General features: G+C 44.5%; 1 protein-coding gene across 1 annotated transcript in view; it reads left to right on the forward strand.

The window, feature by feature from the left end:
- Window positions 1-22,286, forward strand: part of LOC147697160 (ATP-binding cassette sub-family C member 5-like) — a 2,119,944-nt gene that overhangs the window by 177,818 nt on the left and 1,919,840 nt on the right. The window contains exon 4 of the mRNA XM_086934231.1: window positions 21,475-21,622. Coding sequence (XP_086790357.1) covers window positions 21,475-21,622 — 148 coding nt within the window. The remainder of the gene's footprint in view (window positions 1-21,474; window positions 21,623-22,286) is intronic.

Consider the following 22,286-nt stretch of genomic DNA (forward strand, 5'->3'; position numbering starts at 1 on the left):
CAACTGCAAGCACTTTTTCCAAATTTGCTTGGTCAATCGCCCTTAGGCGCTTAGCAGCCTCAATTTGTGAAAAATTCCAAAATTCATTGTAAACCGCATAAATCCACCGTTTAGACCTACCATTAGCCGGGCCTTTTATAAAATCATTTAAATCTACATTATCATTTAACTGAGATAGATGTAGTTTAACTGCAGCTAATGTGGAATGTTGTAACAAATTCTGACACAGTTTCCCCACAGAGTAAGTTGTGACAGTATAATCAGTTTCAAAACGGGGATCAGGTCTGACTTATGTAAACCCTTCAGTCAAACCCAGAAAACGACGTTGGCAAGAATCAGCACTTCTATGCCACATCAGCCAACCCTTCGGATCCAAACTGGATACATTAAAGGATGAATTATGCAATAGAGTTTGTAACTCAGGAATGGACAATTCAGTATAATTATCCAAACCTGAATATTCTTCCAATTCGGGGATAATTGGTGTATTTAATTTTTTAGAAGTAGCCAATCCAAAGCATGTTGTTTGGGAAATAGTAGAATTTAGAAACAACATGTGATTCGGGATGAGACATGCACAGTGCAAAGCCTCAGTGCCTTGTACCTGCCAATCTTTGGTACCCCAAACCGATTTAAGGTCAATTGTTTCCTTCCATAGCTCGTAGCCATCTACAGCTAACTTGTCTAGAAAGGACTTCGAATACAGCAATTTTGTATCGGTAAGTCTAACTTTGGACATGGACTTTTGTGTCATTTTGAAATAAAATGACTCAGGATTTGATCGATTAAAGTCTGCAAAATAAGTGTATTTTTTCAGAAATGTACTGGAGCTGCCTCCCAATGGAGCTGGGCAATGTTCCCACTGTGTGTAATTTATAGCAACCCTCCTGGAATTTGTTTTATGTAGAAAATGATTACCATAATGTTGAAAGCAAAACAAATCGCCCTAAATAACAGAATCTAAGTATAAATCCTCAGCATCAAATGCAGCATAGTATTTCAAATCAGAGAATAATGCTTCAACGGCCTGAATATCCCAATCATCAGAACGTATATTTTGTTTTACCACATCCCCCATGTTTACTCTAAGCACATTCGGAACATTAATCGCTTCAGTGGGGCCATGTATTTGAAACCTAACCGCATCCCACTCAAGCCCATCAAGGACAGGCCAAGCAGTAATGTTAACTGTTTTGAAATCTCTTTTCAGTCTGTGTGCTGAATGTGAAGAGGAAAGAGGAGCCAATGTTCCATTAAGGTACAGAATTCCTGTTCTGTCTTTGAAATAGTGGCCATCGATCAGACTAAAGAAATAAAACACAAAACCAATTGACATAAAAAGATAAAATGAAAATAGAATCATCCAAATGTATGTCCAAGGGGGAATTAAAAAATGTTTTTTAAATAAAGTGGCATATTTTGCAACAGTTGAAGGTTTCTTTGAATGTTCTGAAACAGAGTAAAAAAAAAATCTGGACTGGCCGGCCAAACGAGTCTGCAAATCCGGCATTGATAAATCAGTTGGATAGGTGTAGTTCAGCTCATCAGTGTTAGTAACAGGAATAGTATTTAATAAAGGACAGGAAATAGCAGGCATCTCGAGGGACACCTCCGGCTCAGCACCAGAAGTAATGGCCAACACAGAGTGCCTCACCATGGAAGGACAGGATACTTCCGGTGTCATGCTATGAAGAATCAGCCACCCTGTGTGTCTTGACATTGTCAATTGAGATAAATCTGTTTTCCTTACGACCTGGAAGTGGTGGTAATATGACTGTTCTCGTGCCCTTCACTCCAAGAACTCGAACCGGTGCACGATATGAGGGACCAAACTCTTTCTTGTTATCGATCTTCTCTCGAACCAGTTCTCCAACTTGGGGTAGCCAGCCAACTACCGGGATCTGCAACGCATCATCCGACGTGGAGGGCAAATGTTCCTTAGCTAGACTGTCTCTGGTCTTTTGTAGATCCTGTAAAACATTGCAATGTTCATCTACATCAAAGGCCGCTGCCTTTGCCTTGCAGTCTAGACCGTCGAGGTCAGGGACATACATCTTGATACCAAAGAGCATTTCGTATGGGGTCCGCCCACCCAGAGACCTTCTAGGGAGATTATTAAGCGCACGCTGCACGCCATTGAGACGGGCCAACCAGTTTCTGCCAGTGCCTATAACTCGAGCTGTCAAAGATTGCTTTAAGTCACGGTTCATTCGTTCCACTACACTGTTACCCTCAGGTCTGTATGGAGACGAAAACTTGACTTGGACCCCCAACGAAACCATAGCATCCTTATACGCCTTAGAGGCGAAAGCCGGACCCTGATCCGAACGGAAGGTACCACAGGCAAAAATCCCTACAAAGACTCGCAAATCCTTAATGACAGTCCGTGAATCAGCGCTCCGATGGGGCCATACCCACACAAAGCGTGTGCATGAATCAACTGCTACCAAGATGTACTTATACGCAGTGTCAGAAAAAAAAGGACCGCAGTGATCTAAATAAACGCATCCCAGTGGTTTATTAGAAATGTACAACTGTGTCTGAGGCGGACGCTCAGCAGTCGAAGGCTTAATCTGCTGGCAAATGTCACATTGAAGGACATAATCGCGCGTCTGTTTGTACAGTCCCCGCCACCAGAACCTCTGTTGTAGCTGAGTTACAGTGGCTGAGACGCCCGCATGCGCAGACGCCACACCTTCATGGGCCGCTGTAATCAAAGTAGCTCTGCGATCCGAGTTGGGAATTAAATGTTCACCAACTTCAGGAATTTTCACATAAGGAACCTTATCAGGACTTAAGTGGTATGTGTACTTCGAAGGGAACCTCGCAGGATATTTACCTCCCTTCTCAGTGGCAGCAACAGCTGCCAAGATGTCATCATCTATCTTACTTTTCGACCGTGTAACTGCTGCAACTAAGTATTTTGATACTGCTGACTTCGCATCTTCATCAGCAAGCAAATTACCGACAGCGTGGACTCCCACACGCTGGTGGCCAAGAGTATGAATCACAAACACGAGTGGTAACTTTTCTTTAAGTTCCGCCACTCGGACCCAGATCATTTTATGTTTTATTGTGCTACCTTTGGAATCACGAAATTAATTCTGAATCCAAAAGAACAAGTTTTCATTGTAAGACTGGACACAGTAGTAAGAGTCACTTACGATCAAAGTCATCACACAAGGATCTGCGTACTCCAATGCAAGTATCAGAGCACGAAGCTCTGCTAATTGTGCAGTGCAGTCCCCAAGTGTCTGCGTGTGCATGACACTGGACTTGAACTCCCCGTTCACAATGGCGCATGCGGAAAAGTAGGCATGTTTAGAGCCATGCGCAACCTGCGCCGAACCATCAGTGTAAATGATGCAATGGAAATCCTCCAACGACCGCATTGCTAAAGGAGCCGGATGAACGAATTCATACTGTAAGTACTCCTGCGACCGTAAAGTGGCGTCAAAAATAAACGTGACATCCTGGGACGTCAAGGATGCAGCCCATTGAATCCACAGAGGGTGCAAAGCTTTTGAATTTGGTACACTGGCTTTCGTAACTGGCTCCAAGGCAGGACACGGGGTAACAACCAACATGCGTTTTCCCTGTGACAGGGCACGTTCCTTGAGAATTGCCATGTGCACAGCCGTCAAAACTTTTTCCACTGTGGAAAATCGCATTTCAGCTGAAGTGTACAAGTGTGACTTGTAAGCTAAAGGTACTGTATCTCCTTCATTAAAAGTTAGGTACGTGAAACCTACCGGCCCAGGGACAATTCTTATCACCAGGTTGGTCTGGTTATCACGAGTCTGTAAATATTCAGAAGCGAGCAAATCAGATTGCAAAGACTGCAGAATAGCTGAATGCTCAGTCAGCCAGCATGATTTGGAAAATGATGGTTGTATCAAAGCATACAAAGGCTTGATACGCTGGGCATATTCCAGAACGTATGTTCTTCCGAAATTCAAAAAGCCCAGTAAAGATTGTAATTTTTTCAGTGTTGTCGGAGAGCGCAACTGTGCGCATTTCTCCAGGAAGTGAGGAGCCAAGCCTTTTCCTTCATTGTTGAGTTCATAGCCTAGAAACAACACTGTATACTCTGCAATGTGCGATTTTGCAAAGTTAAACTTGTAATCCATGTCTGCAAAGTTACAAATAATACTGTTCACTCGACACAGATGCTCCCAAAAATCGTCGTCTGTGAGATAAATGTCATCCACATACGAACAAGCATCCGGGTCGATTCTCTCCAACAGAGAGACAATGCGGGCGAAAAATACTCCAGGACTATTCTTATAGCCCATTGGGAGACGCCAAAACATTTTTTGGACACCGCCGCATGTGAATGAAGTCCATTGGGAACTTAGACTGTCCAATGAATGGGCATAAAAACCATTGGAAATGTCAAGCGTGGTTTTGAACAGCTTACGCACAAGACTATTTACAAGGGCAGAGCCGTGAGTATTCTGTACTGCAGTTACGGCAATGCGAGTTTAAATGCCGGTAATCCAAAACCAAACGATATGAGCTGTCCGGCTTGTTCACAATAAAGAGGGGGTTATTCATCGGTGACACACATGTTTCAACTACACCTTGATATTCCAATTGTTCAAGGATAGCCGCGACTGAAGCTTTGGCTTCATGTCTTATGGGATATTGAAGTTGAGGCTGCGGCTGAGACCGTAAAGGAATCTCGTGGCTTGGGGACAATTTATCCCAGCCACATTGATTGCGGTACACAGCCGGTGCAAGCGCCAGAGCCCACTCTTCTGCAAAGTGCAGCGCTTCCGCTCTCGAAACAGTGTTCGCTAAACCAGGGAGGATCACCTCCTCCCCTCGCGCAGCTGCAAGAACGAAAGGTGGGGGCCAGTCAGCCTCCGAAAGCAAAATGTCATACGTAGACGAAAGATTTTCCCAAAATACCCCTTTTATGGTACGCTGTATGTCACCTTCAATTAACAGGACAATTTCAAATAGTCTATCAGGGGGAGCAACTCTTGTATCAGCTGTTTCAATCACAACATAAGTGTCAGTCGCTGTCACCTTCAGTAGTGGACGGAGGGCCTCTCTCACTATGGTAATCTCCGCTGCGCTGTCCAGCAAGGTCAGAGCCCACGTCAGATTCCGAAGCCGCGTTCTCACAATCTGGGGCATATCGATGCGCTGTTAAGGCTGCGACTTTCTTCTTGGCAAACTGCGGTCTCTGAGGCGTAGAGCCCTCCTGCTTGTCTGCACCGTTGCGCGGGCGGGGCTGACCACGTCCTTGCTGGCCACCCCGGCCCCTGCCGCCCCCTCCACCACCGGTTGACGGAGCCGATGAGTCCTGAAAGGAACGAGGAGAGCGTTGGTCAGAAGCCTGCAACCGATCAGGAGATTTAATCATTGCGCGGTCACGCAAATCATAAACACGTTCCGACTGCGCAGGCAAGGGAGACACAGGGCGAGATGTCTGAGCCTGTTGTTGCTGTTGCTTACCCTGTTTCTGTTTTTTAGGCCAATTTTGTTTTTTATTGGAATTTGGTTGAACCGCCGCTTCTGAAGTCTGTCCCTGGGGCTGCTTTTTCTCTTTATCAGAAAAAGGCTTAAGACCCTTGGCATTGCGGCCAACCGTTTTATAAGCCGCCACAATTATCCTCGCTAACTGTCGGGGTTTCTCGGGATCGGGAATCGCCTTTAACGCGTTAGCCACCTGAAAGTTCACTGCATCTCCCTTGACATTTGCAAGGAGCAGATCGCAAACCACATCAAAGGTGCCACACAGCCGCATACCCAATTCATCCGCAGACTCCGGTCCGTGATCATCTTGAACACGTTTAAGGACCGTAGACAGATTGGACATAGACGGGGTGCCATTAAGCACCTCGAATAGACCGCTGCAAAAGTCTTACCCCAGGACTCACAGTCAACAAGCTCAGGGGCCAAATCTTTCGGCAAACTAAGCGTTAGAATCCGGTGCTTTTCACCAGGAGTCGTATTTGGAAACACAGCCTCCAGCTGGTCAAATTTCTCGCCAAGCCAGAAAGGAAAATCATCCTTATCCTGGGGATTCTTGCCCATTACGGAATTCACCATGACAGGACTGATTTTCAAACCAGCCTGCCCTGCCGGAATGGCTGCACCTCTAGGGGCTGCCCCTTGAACATTACGACTTGTGTAATGTACAAGGGCTCTAATCACGGCAATAGCGACTACATGAAGACGCCTAAGTTCACCCACGTTACAAGTGGCGTGATTAGGGTGAGGCGTAAATCCAGCCAACGCGGGCCAATTTGCGCCCGGAATGGACAAAGGACCTAATCTCGGAGCGGTTAAAGAGTGGGGTAGGGCGCCACCAAACCAAACTCCATGCTGCCAAACATCAATAGGTGCTTCCTGTGCTCTGTACGGAGCATACTCAGCAGGTACAGGTGACGCAGTGTACGAGTGGAACACACCAGAATTTGCGTCCACCGCTGGAAATGTCACCCACGAATAAAACAGTTCGTATGGGTAAGCATGTTCAGCACTCACCACCATTACCACAGCCAAGCCTGTCAAAGGAACATCATAAGCCCGCAAATGATCACGCACCGCAATGCGACTATGCAGCGGGATGTCCACGGCTTGTGCCATGACTGCACAGGAAAGTGAAAAAGCAAAGAGTACTTTGTAGCACAACTGGGTAGTAATTCAAAGAAACCGTTTTAGTAAGATTCAAGCTTGAAAAGACCTATTTCAAAAATAGGTAGGTTTGTCCGACAACACCGTTTTCCGGAAACGGGAATGAAGAGGTTAAGGTTTGAATGATATACTACTCGAGTGTTATGATATAAGGCCAACAACGTATGGGCAGCCATGTAGCAGGGATTCCGTTCTCTTACAGAACTGTGCATAGAGATCAGGAACCTCAGTGAATTAGGGTGACCCAAAACTCACCTCAGTAACCAAAATCCCCTTACCGAGCTAGCTACAGTGTCTCATTGGTCATAACAAACTCCCAATGACTTAGACAAACCAGAACATGAACTTAGGTTACCTCAGGTATCTTGGAACACATGAACACTCTTTCGCTCTATAATCATTTCAAACCAGAACGTGGAGTAAAAGAGAACACATGCAATTTTGAAATATTTATTATTCAATGCAAAGTTCTCAAACGCAGTATCTTATATAATACAAGAAGACATATTATAAAAATCAGAGTTATCAGCATAGTCACTAATCCATAATAAGCAAACGGTGATAGCATATTATAATGCAAAAATCAATAGAAATGTGTATCACCTATTTTTTCGCGCTCCATATTTAGCATACTATATTATATCTAGGAAGGTCTCATTTGGGTTTTAGCAGGGCGGGCCCATACCTCTAAATGTCAGGAGGAGAGGATCACATCATCAGCTACCAGCTCTCTGCATGCGAAGCACCATCAAGTGTGTTTTTGCATTCTCAGTAACTCTATCTTAAACCAGCTTAGAGCCCAATGTTGGCAGCAACTGTATTTGTGGTATGTCTAGTGATGCGAGGATCAGAGCTCCCAGCAACCTTGTGTTAGGTTATTCTTAGAGGGTTCAGCACTCACTGTTCAGACAGTGTACCAAGCACGACTGATATCAGAGCAATAACATATTATTCTCAAATAAATCACATCTTTCTTCTAGGTTGAAAGCTAAAATAACAATTATGTGTCGTGTGCAAACTGAAGCCAAAGGAAAATATGTCGTTTAAACACTTAATAAACTCATGCTAACTTAACACAGTATATAGAAAAGCAGCATCTATATGACAATACAGTTTGAGCGGGGGGCGTTGTGTGTACCTCTGAGTCAGCCTACACAGAAAAGAGCCAGGTCTTTAGGCTCTTTCTAAAAGCCAGCAGAGATGAGCTGTTTTTTATTTCTGAAGGAAGTTTGTTCCAGGCTATGGCTGAGTGCAGTAGGAAACCTCTCCCCCCCCCATCTCAGTTGTTTAAATCGGGGTGTATGCTAACTTAAATTGAATTATTTTCTCAACCGGTAGCCAATGTAGACTTCTGAGTCTAGATGCCACCGGCTCAAACCTGGGGATGTTCAGTATCAGCCTGGCAGCAGCGTTCTGCAGCCGCTGAAGTTTTAAGAGGAGCTGTTTTTAGAGCCCAGCATATAAGGCGTTCCCATAATCCATTTTGTAAAGGGCCAGCATAGTTACCAGTGTTTTACAGGCGTCAGGAGGAATATATGGCAGTAGTTTTCGAATTAGCTTCAACGTGAAGCAGACCGAGGAGGCAAGTTTGTTCATTTGGGCCTTAAACGTGAGTTTAGAATCGAACATGAATCCAAGGTTCCTTACACTGTCCACAGGTGATGGGCAGCTGCCTTAGCCATCAGGCCACCAGTTATGTGACCAGATGTTAGTGTCGGCCCCCAGCAGCAAAACCTCAGACTTATCTCCATTTAATTTCAAGCAATTAGCTTGCATCCAGAGACTGGCCTGATTCATGCAAAGCCAGAATTTACCGGCCATCTCTAAGGTGTTGTTGGATATGGCCACCATTATTTGTGTGTTATCTGCGTAGGAAATTGGAAGGAAACCCTGTTCCCTAACAATGTTTGCTAAAGGGGCAGTGTAAACATTAAAACGGGTGGGGCTTAGATAAGAGCCCTAGGGAACCTCCTAGGGGGATTTGAATGATTTTGAAGAAAAATCCCCAAGCTGCACCGTGAAGGATCTTTCTCCCAGAAAAGAAGCCAAAAGTGTATTCGCTGAAGCATGCAGCCCTATTTCTTTAAGACGGGTCAGGAGTAGCTCGTGATTGACGGTGTCGAAGGCTGCCGACAGATCTAACAAAATCAAGGCAGCCTGGTGGTGAGGGGGTCCTTAGTGAGGGATAGGATGAGTTGGGTGTTGTCGGCGTAGGATACTATGCTGAGGCTGGGTTGTCTGACGATGGCAGTGAGAGGGGCCATGTAGATGTTGAAGACTGTGGGACTGAGTGATGATCCTTGGGGTACTCTGCAGATGATCTCAGTGGGTTCAGAGAGGAAGGGTGGAAGTCTGATTCTTTGGGTTCTGCTGGTGAGGAAGGAGCGGAGTCAGTCAAGGACAGTTCCCTGTATGCTGGCGTTGTGGAGTCTGGCAGTAAGAGCGCGGTGGAGACAGTGTCGAAGGCTGCAGAGAGTTCGAGTTGGATCAGGGCCACAGTGTGGCCTAGGTCAAGGAGGGTGCGGATGTCATTTGTGGCGGCGAGTAGGGCGGTCCCGGTGCTGTGTTTGCTGCGTGATCTGGATTGGGAGGGGTCTAGGATGGAGTTCTCTTCAATGAATTTCGTACGTTGGACGTTGACGATCTTCTCAGTGACTTTGGCCGCTAAAGGGAGGAAAGAGATGAGTTGGTAGTTTTTGAGGTCCGTCAGACCTGCTGAGGGCTTCTTGAGGAGGTGCTGGACTTCTGCGTGCTTCCAGTCATTAGGAATGTGCCTGCCTTTCAGGTGGCGTTGATGGTGTGCCGTAGGTCAGGTGCAATGGCGGTGGCGGCTCTGTGGAAGATGTGCGAATGGCAGGGGTCCGTGGGGGCTCCTGAGTGAATGCCTTTAATGGTCAATGCGGTGTCTTCGATAGTTGCCGGGGTCCAGGAGGAGATGGTGGGTGGGTTGTCATTGCTGGGGGGAGGAGTGGATTTGTGTCTGGAGTCTGTTCGTTGAAGTTGTCGTAGAGGGATCTTATTTTCAGGTGAAAGTAGGAGCCAAGTTTGTGGCAGAGGTCCTGGGAGGGTGTGACGTCTGTGGCTTCGCTGGGGGGCTTGGTGAATTCCTGAATGATGTTGAAAAGTTCCTTGGCGTTGCTGGTGTTGGCGTGGATTTTCTTTTGGATGATGGTCCTTCTGGTGGATCTGATGAGTTGGTATTCCGTCATGGTGTTCTTGTATGTGGTGTTGTCTTCCGAAGTTTTGGTGTTTCTCCAATTCTTCTCGAGACATCTGCAGGTGTTTCTGCAGGTGCAACTGGATTCATGCCATGAGGGAACTTGCTTTATGGTGTGCATTGTGGTGCCTTTTTCAAAGGCACCGCCAAAAGACTGCCTGCCAGACAACGAGATAACTCGTAATCTGGCAGGTGGCCGGTGGTGAGCTTTGGTGGTGTGGAAGCAGGGCGGTGGCATGGCGGCCCGTTCCCACAATGCCAAAGAAATAATCAGGCCCTAAATATGTTATTTCCACTCTATTTTACGTAGCAGTAGGGAAAGTGTTGGACTTCGGAGGGGTTAGAATTACTATTCCTACTCCTGACTAAGCAACAGTAGGGAAAGCGTTGGTCTTCAAAGGGGTGAAATGTACTATTCACACCCCGGTCTAAGCAACAGTAGGGAGAGTGTTGATCTTTGGAGGGGTGACATTTCCTATTCCAACTCCAGCCTCTGAAACAGCAGGAAAAGCATTGTATTTCTGAGTGGTGACATTTACTATTCCCACTCCTAATAGTGCAACTGTAGTGAAAGTGCTGAACTGCAAAGAGGTTAATTTTACTATTCCTACTGCAGTCTAAGCAAGAGTAGGGAAATACTTCACTTGAAACATATTACATACATGAGTAACCCCATGAATAAACAAAAAATGGCAAACACTTAATTAAAAAAAAAGTTATTTAAAAAAGATTTAGATATGTATAATATGTGTGTGTATTAAAATAACTAAGTATAACTTATCAATTTACATAATTACTATTCACAACATTGTTTTTAATCATTTAATACATTATTTTTATTCAGTTATTATTTAACTTCCCACCCATTGTCCCTACAAACCTAGCAGACCACACCTAAAATATAACTAAAAAGATAACTATAATTACCAATTATTAATGGATTGTTAATGAATTATTACTTAATTAACTTCTCACCCTAAGTGCCTACAAACCTAGCAACCCGCAACTAAAATAAATTTAAAAGAAATAGGCATTCCACAATTTACATATTTACAATTCAAGTAATTAATTTACAAATAATAATTAATAGTTAATGAATTATTACTCACTTAACATACAGCTCTACACCTGTACAAACCTAGCATCTGTCACAAATTCAAGAAAATACATGAGCTCCACTGTAGGGGAATCATAAATAACTGTAGAATATTTCACTCCTCATCTCTCTGAGACTCCTACCCAATATTGGACGTTAGTAAAGGAGGCCCTCAGGAAAAGGGGATGGGGAGAAATACAGCAGCCATTTGCTCACAGTAGCATTAGGCAAGGGTTGGTGACCTAAGGAAATATAAATACACCAATTACTTCAGATATTATAGCGGATGTGAATTTTATACACACTAAAGGCCTTAATACGACTTTGGCGGTCCTCCTGTGTGCCCTCCACCGCCTCTCCGACAGGAAGATCGCCAAGGCCGTTGCGCTCCTGCCAAATTACAATTACGACTGCACGTTTGTGTACGGTGTGGCATGCATGCCACACCGTGCCAGAACAGGGGGCGCAATATATGCCCCTTGAATACACCCCCAGGAGCGGCACGGAGGCCTGTTAGGGCTCCCTTTGTTGCCTCTCCACCACTCTTTTCATGGCCGGCTCACTGCCATGAAAAGGTTTGTGGAAAGGCAACTCATAATGAATCATTAATTGTTAATTAAATCTTGCTTAATTTACTTCCCACTCTCTACCCCTACAAATCTGCCCGCCCGCAAGTGACATATATTAATCGGTATTACATAAATTACATAATAAATATCAATCATATAATTAAATAAAATGTTTTAATTAATTCTTACCTAATTATCTTTCCACCCTATTCTCCTACAAACCCAACAACCTGCTATAACACTATAAATTACTATTAAAAATGTATAAAGAAATCTAAATCACTTAAAATTACAGGCTATTTTTCAAGAACAATTAACAACATTTACATACACAATAGTAACACATAAAATCAATATAGCAGCTAAAACCCATTCAAATAAATTAAAAACAATATTTTAACCACTATGCTAGTGAAAACGATATAAAAACATCTATATTATTTACAACAATATTTCATACCTCAAAAACGTATATTCTTGTCAACTAATTTTGTGTGTTACAATATTTAATTTCCTATATTACTGTATTTCTACCTTTTTCAATCGATATTGTGACCAAATACCGAAGGCAAGTGTATCACTTGCTCTACAAACCAGAGATTTCTTTCCCTACTACCCAACAGGCCCTAGTTTCATTGTAGGAACTGAGATGTGGAATACAGGAGCGCACACTCAGTGGGAGTTTAATCAGGTAATCATTGATGGATTCTGAAAACCATCAACTTTTTGTACATGAAGGCCTTCATCCTAGGAATTCAAAAACTTAATCTACAGTGTTGATCCTGAATGCCTGCAATATTGTCCTGACTAGTCTATTGTGATTGATATTGGGCAATTGGTGAAATGTGAAAAAGGAAGTTAGGGAAGAAGAGAAAATATCAGCTGATTTTGATGTTTGTTTTGTTCCACCTCTGACTTAGACAATGTTTTATAATTAGATAGACAGACTAATCTCTGTTGGCCTGGCAAAGGACTTAACATCTGCCAGGCCTGGACTACTCTGCCTGCCAAATTTAGAAACGACCACCAAACAGGTCGTCATTTCTAAATCATTGGCAGGAATTCTGTCATGGTAGTTCTGTCAGTAATGTTTACAGTTCGTTGCAAGGTTCTGTCAACATGGCAGAGCCCTGCAATGAACTGGTTTCTTTTTTCTTCTCAAAAAGAAAATCCCAAAGGTGGGTTTTCCTACTGAAAATAAAAAATAAAATGGTCCCCTCGCTATGGGAGTTCTATCCCTTGGCTAGGGGAGTATTTAGCAGTTGTCACTGCCCCTTCCCTCCAGAATTTTCCTGGCGATGAGGAGCAGTGAAAATTGACCTCTAATTCCGCCTATCTAAATTAGTTTGGCACAATGAGAGGTCTACCTTGGTTGGCCATTACTTTGCCAGGCTGCTGGTTGGGTTTAATCAATGTGGAAACAGAGTAGTCTCCACCATGATTAAACCTAAGGTTCGCCCACATCTAAATTTGCCGAATGGGCCATTATCTTGCCGGTATAGATAATCTGTCGCCGTCGTGATGGAGTATCTATACGACCTAGATATCAATCGACCGCCTTAATCAAAGTAATCTTCAAAGCAACCATATTTGAGTTTGTGGGATAACTCTGCTATCTGCTAGGATTTGTTCACCTCAGCATGGCCATCTTCAGTTTGGATAATGTATGGAGGCCAGTCCTCGGGCCTAAGGAATTCGGGGCGAATGGGTTTCCCTTGTTAGAAATGTTGACTAAGGGAGCACAAGAATTCTCCAGTATTAGGGGTGTCTTTCATAGATTCACATGCTTGAATATTCCCCGTCGTCGAAGTGGGAGTCCCACGGTACATAAATAGCAGTAATATATATGCATGTATACATGAGAAATATCATAAATAAAAATACATACATATAATGCAATAGAAATGTAAACCTGAAAAAGTACCATAGAACAGAGTAGGCCCATTGAAAAGCCCAAGGGAGAATTCACTTTAGTAACATATTAGAGTAATTATGTGTTGGTCCACATTCCAGCCAATCAGGCTGTAGCCTCCTCTAGAACCTTCTCCTCAGAAGCCCAAGTCCTCAGATTTTCTACCGCACGTCTTGTGAAGGGAGTCTCCCTGAGCTCTGCTCAGTTTTTTCCAGTTTCTACCTATTTTTCTTCAGAAATGTCTTCTTCAAAGAAAACTTTGTTCAAGGCTTGTCCATCCTGTGGAAAATTGCGCCTTTTTCATGAGGATCCACACAGTAAGTGTATTTACTGTCTTTATGCGGACCACATTGCCTCTACCTGCAAGATCTGTTGCGCTTTTCCCCCTAAGACATTGAGGGACAGAGAGGCCCGTCTCCTTCTGTGGCTACAGAAATTGAAAACATCTGAGAATGTGGTTTCCGATGCTGAGAGTATGTCATCTGGTTTTTCAAGATCCTCTCAGAAGCGTGGGTCTGAGACTGAAGTTCCCTCTCCTTTTCTTAAAAAGAGTAAAAAGTTGGGATCTTTCAAGGATGTCTCCTCACAAGACTTGCTTCAGGGCGCGCCTCCGGGACCTGGCTCTCTGGCGTCTCGACCCAAGACTATGCCCTCCTCTTCAAAAACGGGCATTGGCTCGTCGACGGGCTCGTCGACGCGTCCGTCGACGTCTTCAGCGTCTACGAAGTCCGTTTTGGCAATTTCGACGTCGACGACTACTTCTTCCATGTCGACCAGCTCTGCAACGACGACGACCATCTCGTTGACGAGCAGCCAAGAGGTGAGACCCATCTCGTCCATTATTATGATCTCGTCGATTAAACCGTCGACGAAGAAATCATCGTCGACACGCCCACCGTCGACGGTTCCTCCGTCGACGAAGAGCAAGCCATCGTTGTCGACGCCTGTTCCGACGACCGGATCTTCCTCGTCGACGACTATCCCTTCGACCATTACATCTTTTTCGACAGTGAACCCCCCGTCGACGGCTGTTCCGCCGACGGCTACTATCTCGTCGTCGACAGCCTCCTCGTCGACGGCAAAGAATGCAACCTCGTCGACGACCAAAAAATCATCGTCGACCAAGACTAAACTGTTACTTCCTACGCCGGATTCTGCGGCGACAACGAAAAAACAACCAGGGGGTGCTAAGGCTTTAGAACTTTTGTCGACGGGCTCGTTGACGACGCACCAACCCCTACAGACTACTACCACCTTCAAAGTGGTTACTGCCTCGTCTCTCAAGACTGTACCAGTTATACAGTTAAGTCCAATTAGGAGTGGTTCTCAGCCTCCGGAAAAATTGTTTCATTCTGGAGAAGAGGAATCCGGAAATGATTCTGAAATGGATCAAATTTATCAACCAGCATCCAGTCCTTCAGAGTTAGACATTAAGTGTCAGGACTACAGTGACGAGGATGAGGATGCGGATAATACCGTCGAAGATGGGAATGTACTTTTTCCAATAGATAGATCACAACAACAAACTTACGAACAGTTTACGCAAATTCCTCTGTCTATGGTGAAAAACCTGCAACATATGCTGGATGACTACAATCGTAGGTTTCCACCGTCGTTGCCTCCTTCCCCAGCACCTCAAGTACAGCGGTCTCAGTCTCCAGCTCCTCGCCCTCCGTCTCCAGTACCTCGACCACAGTCTCCAGCATCTAGGCCTCAAGCTCCGGCGCCTGTTGCACCTACGTCTCCTTTAGGTGCTGCTCATGATACAGATAATGAGACTCAAACTCATCATAACACTGGGGATAATGACACTGATGATGAAATGCAGGAATGGGACAATTATAGGGCACAGACACCCTCTACTCCACCGGCATCACCAAGAACTTCACCACCAGTGGATATCGCGAGTTTCCATAACCTTATGGTTCGCGCAGCGAAGAGGTTCCACTTAACAATCGAGGCACAACAAACGGAATGTTTTTTGTATGATTTTAAGGACTTACCGCAACGGCAAACTCATACCATCCCTATCATAGACCACATATGGGAAGAGGGTCTAAAGTTAATGGAACGTCCTAATTCCATACCGGCCGTTCTACCTAGATTAGACAAAAAATATAAAGCGCCACCTACTTCTCCGGCCTGCTTGGTTTCACAACCTAAGGCAGATTCAGTCATCACTCAGGCAGCACAAAAAAGGTCTCGGAACCCAGCCATACCCCTGACATCTCCACCTGATCAGGATGGCCGTAAATTGGACTCAATTGGAAAGAAATTTACCACGATGGCAGCGACAACGGTGAGAGCTTCCAACGCCTTAGCCATTCTAGGTCGCTACGACCGTCAAATGTGGTCCGAGATCGCTGGTCTAATCCCTCAAATGCCCGACTCCATCCGGGATGAAGCGCAGGCCATCATTCTTGAAGGAGAAAAGATTTCAGCGAAAATAATCGACTGTGCCGTCGATATTTCCTCCACTGGTTTCCGACAACTGGCGGGTGCTGCAGACTTGCGCCGTCAAGGCTGGCTGAAGTCAACCACCTTCCGTCCGGAAGTTCAATCCAGAGTGTTAGATTTACCTTACGACGGTGAGTCTCTGTTCGGTAAGCACGTTGATGATGCTTTGGAACTTATAAAAAAGGACACAGATACAGCAAAGTCCTTAACAACTCTTCAATATCGGAAAAGGCCATTTCGTGGGGCACGCGGTAGAGGAGGAGGAACCTCTACTTTTTGTGGCACAGGCCAATATCGAGGATACACTGTAGCAGGGTTTCCGTTCTCCCACAGAACTGTGCATAGAGATCTAGAACCTCAGTGAGTTAGGATGATCCAAAACTCATCTCAGTGTCAGAAATCCCCTTACCTAGCTAGCTACAGTGTCTCATGGCTCATTATGAAATGATCCATGTCTTAGACAAACCAGAACATGAACTTTAGAATACCTCAGGAATCGTGGAACACATGAACACTCTTTCGTTATATAATCATTTCAAACCAAAACTGAGAGTCAAAGAACACAAGTGCAAGTTTGAAATATTTATTATTCAATGCAAAGTTCTCAAACGCAGTATCTTGTATAATACCAAAATGCAGATTATAAAAATCAGAGTCAGCAGCATAGTCACTAAGCCATAGTAAGCAAAAGGTGATAGCATGTTACAATGCAAAATCTATAGAAATCTATATCACCTATATTTCACGCACCCTATTTTAGCATATTATTTTGTATCTAAGAAGGTCTCATTCGGGCTTTAACAGGGCGAACCCATACCTCTAAATGTCAGTAGGAGTAGATCACATCAACAGCTACCAGCTCTCTTCATGCGCAGCACCAAGTGTCTACGTTCATTCCGTGTAACTCTATCTTAAACCCGCGTAGAGCCCAAAATGTTGGCATCAACATTATTTGTGTTATGTCTAATGTGGTGCGAGGATCAGGCCTCCCAGCAACCTTGTGTTAGGTTAATCTTAGAGTGTGCAGCTCTCAGTGTGCAGACAGTTGTACCAAGTGTACCAGGCAAAGCTGATAGCATAGAAATAACATATTATTCTCAAATAAACCACCTCACCGCTTCTAGGGTGAAAGCGACAACAACAAGTATGTGTCGTGTGCAAAACTGAAGCCGAAGGAAAAAAGGCTGTTTAAACATGTAATGCACTCATGCTAACTTAACGCAATATATGTAACGAAGTATCCATATGACAACACTTACAACGACAACAGACAAAAAGGATCCTATCAGTCCCAAAATCGTTCATCCACCTCCAGACCTTACCAACGTAAGTCCAACTACAGAGGTGGTGCGAACACCAGCAAAAAACAGTGAGATGACGGTGCATCTTGGAGGTCGAATCTCGAAATTCTTCTGCAATTGGCCGCACATTACCAGCGACCAATGGGTCTTGGACATTGTTTCAAAAGGGCACACCCTGGAATTTATGAAATTTCCCCCCGCTCGCCCGCCTTCGGGCCCACCTTCTCCCCATTTCAAGGAACTGTTGGCCCAGGTGCAGCTTATGATCAGGAAGGGGGCCATAGAATTGGTACCGCAATGTCAACGCGGCAGGGGGTTTTACTCCCGTTTCTTTCTAGTGAAGAAAAAATCAGGAGAGTGGCGCCCCATCTTAGATTTGAGAGCTCTAAACAAGTTAATCGCATCAAAGACTTTTCAGTTGCTTACCCTGCTTCAAATCTTGAATTTCCTCATTCCAGGAGAGTACTTTTCAACAATAGACCTTCAAGATGCATATTTCCATGTGCCTATTCATCCCAGGCACAGGAAATACCTCCGTTTTACAGTCGGCCAATTTCATTATCAATTCAAGGTCCTACCATTCGGCCTTCGATCGGCACCGAGGGTATTTACTAAGATCCTAGCCCCGGTGGCCGCCTACCTGCGTTTACAGGGCATCCAGTTTTATCCGTATCTGGACGACTGCCTGATAAAGGCCAGGACTTTCCAACTAACGCAAGAGCACACACAAGTCTGCATATCCCTGTTCGATACGTTAGGCTTCTCCATCAATTGCCTAAAGTCACACTTTCACCCTTCTCAACAGCGAGATTTTCTAGGAGCCTCGCTCGATTCTCGGCTAGGGCGAGTGTTCGTTTCTCAGGAGCGTCAGAGCCGAATGTTACAGAAAGTTCAGTTCCTGCAGTCAAGGCAGTACGTTTCTGTCCGGATGTACAAATCATTCCTCTGCATGGCTTCTTCGTGCATTCAACTAATTCCCAACTGCAGACTGCACATGAGAGTCCTTCAAGAAGAACTAGACAGCCAGTGGAAGCAGGTTTCGGGGTCGTTCGAAGACAAAATCCATCTAAAGCCCCGCATTCAAAGAGCTTTGGAGTGGTGGGCTCATCCTCCAAACATAGCAGCAGGTCGCTCATTCAAGGACGAACCACCAACACTTACACTGACGACAGACGCTTCCCTGGAAGGTTGGGGGGCTCATCTCGACGGGATGTCCGTGAAGGGAAAATGGACGGCGTCTCAGCGCACTTGGCACATAAATCGCTTGGAACTACTGGCGATTTTCTTGGCCTTGAAGTCCTTTCAGAGAGTAGTGCAGGGACAGACATTGCTGGTGAGGACGGACAATACCACCAGCATGCACTACATCAACAAACAGGGCGGCACAAGATCTCTCGTGCTGTCACAACTGGCACAGGAAATATGGGATTGGGCTCTCCAACATCAAATACATCTCCAAGCTATCCATGTCCCAGGTGTGGCCAATGTGCTGGCGGACTCGCTCAGCAGAGCCCTCTTGGACAACCACGAATGGGAACTCAACCAACCAAAGTTGGATTACATCTTCCGACAGTGGGGCCGACCACAGTTGAATCTCTTTGCAACTGTTCTCAACAGGAAGTGTCAACGGTTTGCGAGCCGGCATCCACACAAGGAGTCGAGCGGGAATGCCTTTTCAATAGACTGGTCGAACAACTTCAGCTATGCATTCCCTCCACTGCCGCTCATTCCTCATCTGTTACACAGAATGAGATTCCAACCATGTCCGATAATCCTGATCGCACCCAAATGGCCGAGACGTCCTTGGTTCTCAGATCTTCTTCTGTTCTCTCTGACACACCCGATACAGTTGCATCCTCTGCCACATCTTCTCACAATGCAACAAGGTCAAATATGCCATCCGGATCCAGCATACCTCCAACTTCATGCCTGGAACCTGAGTACAATGAATTTGCACACATGAATATCGACAAAGATTGTAGGGCAGTGCTAGCAAGTGCTCGAGCCCAGTCTGCCATCAAAACTTACCAGTTGAAGTGGAAGCGTTTCTGTGCTTGGTGCTCCACTAGATCACTAGATCCCATGTGTGCTCAGCCAGAACAAATCTTGCCGTTCTTTTTGTCGCTGGCAAAATCAGGTCTATCACACTCCACTCTAAAGGTTTTTCTAGCTGCTATCTCTCGTTTTCGCCATGATGGCGTAACATCTTTGTACTCCTCCAGGATAATAAGACAATTCTTCAAGGGCCTTTTTCGGATGTTCCCACCAATCCGTCGGCCCCCACCTTCATGGCGACTCAACCTAGTTTTGTCTCAGCTGCTTTTGCCTCCATTCGAACCCATCCATTCTTCCAATCTAAAATTCCTCACTTGGAAAGTGGCTCTGTTGCGTGCTCTGACCTCATCCAGGCGCGTCAGCGACATTCAAGCCTTTACTATACAGCCACCGTTTCTACAATTCTCCAACGAGGCTGTTACCTTGAGAACAAATCCCAGTTTTATTCCTAAGGTTCCCAGTGACTTCCATCTCAATGAACCTATTGTCCTTAAGACTTTCTTCCCTGCACCTCAATCTGCAGCGGAGCGCTGTTTGCACACTCTGGATGTGAAACGCTGCCTTAAATTTTACATTCAACGCACAGCTACATTTAGAAAGACTGATCAATTGTTTGTAGCATATGGCCCAGTGTGCAAAGGACAACCTGTAACTAAACAGACTATCACCAGATGGATATCGTCTGCCATATCTTACTGTCATCAAAGGGCTGGCAAGCCCCTTCCTGCTCCGGCTCGAGCTCATTCCACGAGAGCTGTGTCGACTTCTGCTGCCCTCTTTGCGGGTGTACGTCTGAGACACATCTGCAGAGCTGCTACTTGGTCTAGCAGCCATACTTTTACGAAGCACTACTGCCTGCAATCAACAGATGCCGCGGATGCGGCAGTAGGTCAAGCGGTGCTGCGGAATCTTTTCCGATAAAGGTGAGCCTCTGTTGCTACCCGCCTCCAGTCATAAAGGTTTTGTCATGTTTTGGTTTTTTATTGCTTATTAAGTGATATGTTTTGCCAAGACTTAATTTATATATTCCTTTATGACTAATGTATGATTTACTGCTTTCTATTCTTATTCAAGCATGTGAATCTATGAAAGACACCCCTAATACTGGAGAAGAACAAAAGTTACTTACCTGTAAACTGTGGTTCTCCAGTATTGGTGTCTTTCATAGATTCACATGCGACCCTCCCATCCTCCCCTCAGAGGCTCTCTTCTCCTCAAGCATTTATACTTACTTGTGCTCGAAAATCTGAGGACTTGGGCTTCTGAGGAGAAGGTTCTAGAGGAGGCTACAGCCTGATTGGCTGGAATGTGGACCAACACATAATGACTCTAATATGTTACTAAAGTGAATTCTCCCTTGGGCTTTTCAATGGGCCTATTCTGTTCTATGGTACTTTTTCAGGTTTACATTTCTATTGCATTATATGTATGTATTTTTATTTATGATATGTCTCATGTATACATGCATATATATTACTGCTATTTATGTACCGTGGGACTCCCACTTCGACGACGGGGAATATTCAAGCATGTGAATCTATGAAAGACACCAATACTGGAGAACCACAGTTTACAGGTAAGTAACTTTTGTTCTTAGTTGCTAATGCACGATCACTCATTTAGCAAATACCACCCTTTTATCTTGGACTTTCAGATTGTAGTCCGGTCAGACAATCAAGACTTACTCTTGAATGCTACTTGTTTGTGTGGGAGGTGGAGGGCTCAAACACAGGGAACTCTTGAATATTACATAATAATTTAGATAATCTAGTTTATTCTTATCCTGTAGCAAACAGATAGTAACTCTCATTGCTTTAGCTTCAATAGCCTAGAAGCTGTGCAATAGCGTAGCAGTTAAACATAATTCCACACTTTGTTAGAAGATACTGACTGTCTCTTATCTGTATCTACTTCTTGCACGTGAGAAAGGTCAAACATGTAAAACACCTGTACAGCAGATTCCCTGTGCAGCATGCCGCACATCTAGCTTCTTGGCAATAAAATTCAGTGTGTTTTACAGTAGTTTCAAAACTGTCCTAAGGTTCAGGATATACATGGAAAGTAGCAGAAGGCCAAGGTCCTTACAAGGTTACTAGCTCCACATTATGCTCAGGTGTGGGTTTTGGAACCAGTCAGCCCAGCTTGAGTGCAGGGAAAAGGAGCTCCAGAATTGAACAATCCCACATTGACTATTTTCATTATTATTCTATGACCAGGTTGGAGAAACTTTGGCAAGAGGAACTCCTAATTTGTGGCTCAGAGAAAGCTTCCCTGGCACGTGTGATGTGGTACTTTTGCCGAACTAGATCTTTGGTTGCATTAGCTTCTATAATCATCACCATGTTGGCCACCTTTATTGGTCCTGTAAGTATATTTCTCTTTACATTTTGCTTTGTATGATTCGTTTTCATACTCATTGCCTGTTTTGCAGATTGTTTAAAGTGAGTGTACAGCTAATACCAGGTTGCATATAAATACATGTTCTAGATAAAAAAACTAACAGTGTACTCCATGTGGAAACAGCTTAACTCACTGAGATCAGTGGAATTCTGTATGTGGATCACGCTTGTATTGTAATTGTCTTCCATGCCACGTGTAAAAAATGTTGAGCATCCACACACATATATATATATATATATATATATATATATATATATATATATATATATATATATATATATATATATATATATATATATATATATATATATATATATATATATATATATATATATATATATATATATATATGTATTCCACCTGGGGCCAGCCGAACTTGTGGCGGGTGCAACCGGGAAGCGGTGGTGGAAACCACTTATAAAACAACAAAAACATGGAGTTCATGGTACTCACACGGTCCGGTGTACTCACAGGGTGTGTGTTGGGTATAAAACATCTGCAGACGCGTTTTTGGCTATTGCCGTCATCAGTGCGGAAAAGCAGTCAATAAAACAACACTGACATTTAAACAGTCCTGCCATATCGTCGGTGGATCCTTGGCCGATGACGGGCCGGGAATGGGGCGTCA

This window comes from Lissotriton vulgaris, chromosome 8 (assembly GCF_964263255.1).
Source record: "Lissotriton vulgaris chromosome 8, aLisVul1.2, whole genome shotgun sequence".
Lineage (NCBI taxonomy): Eukaryota > Metazoa > Chordata > Amphibia > Caudata > Salamandridae > Lissotriton > Lissotriton vulgaris.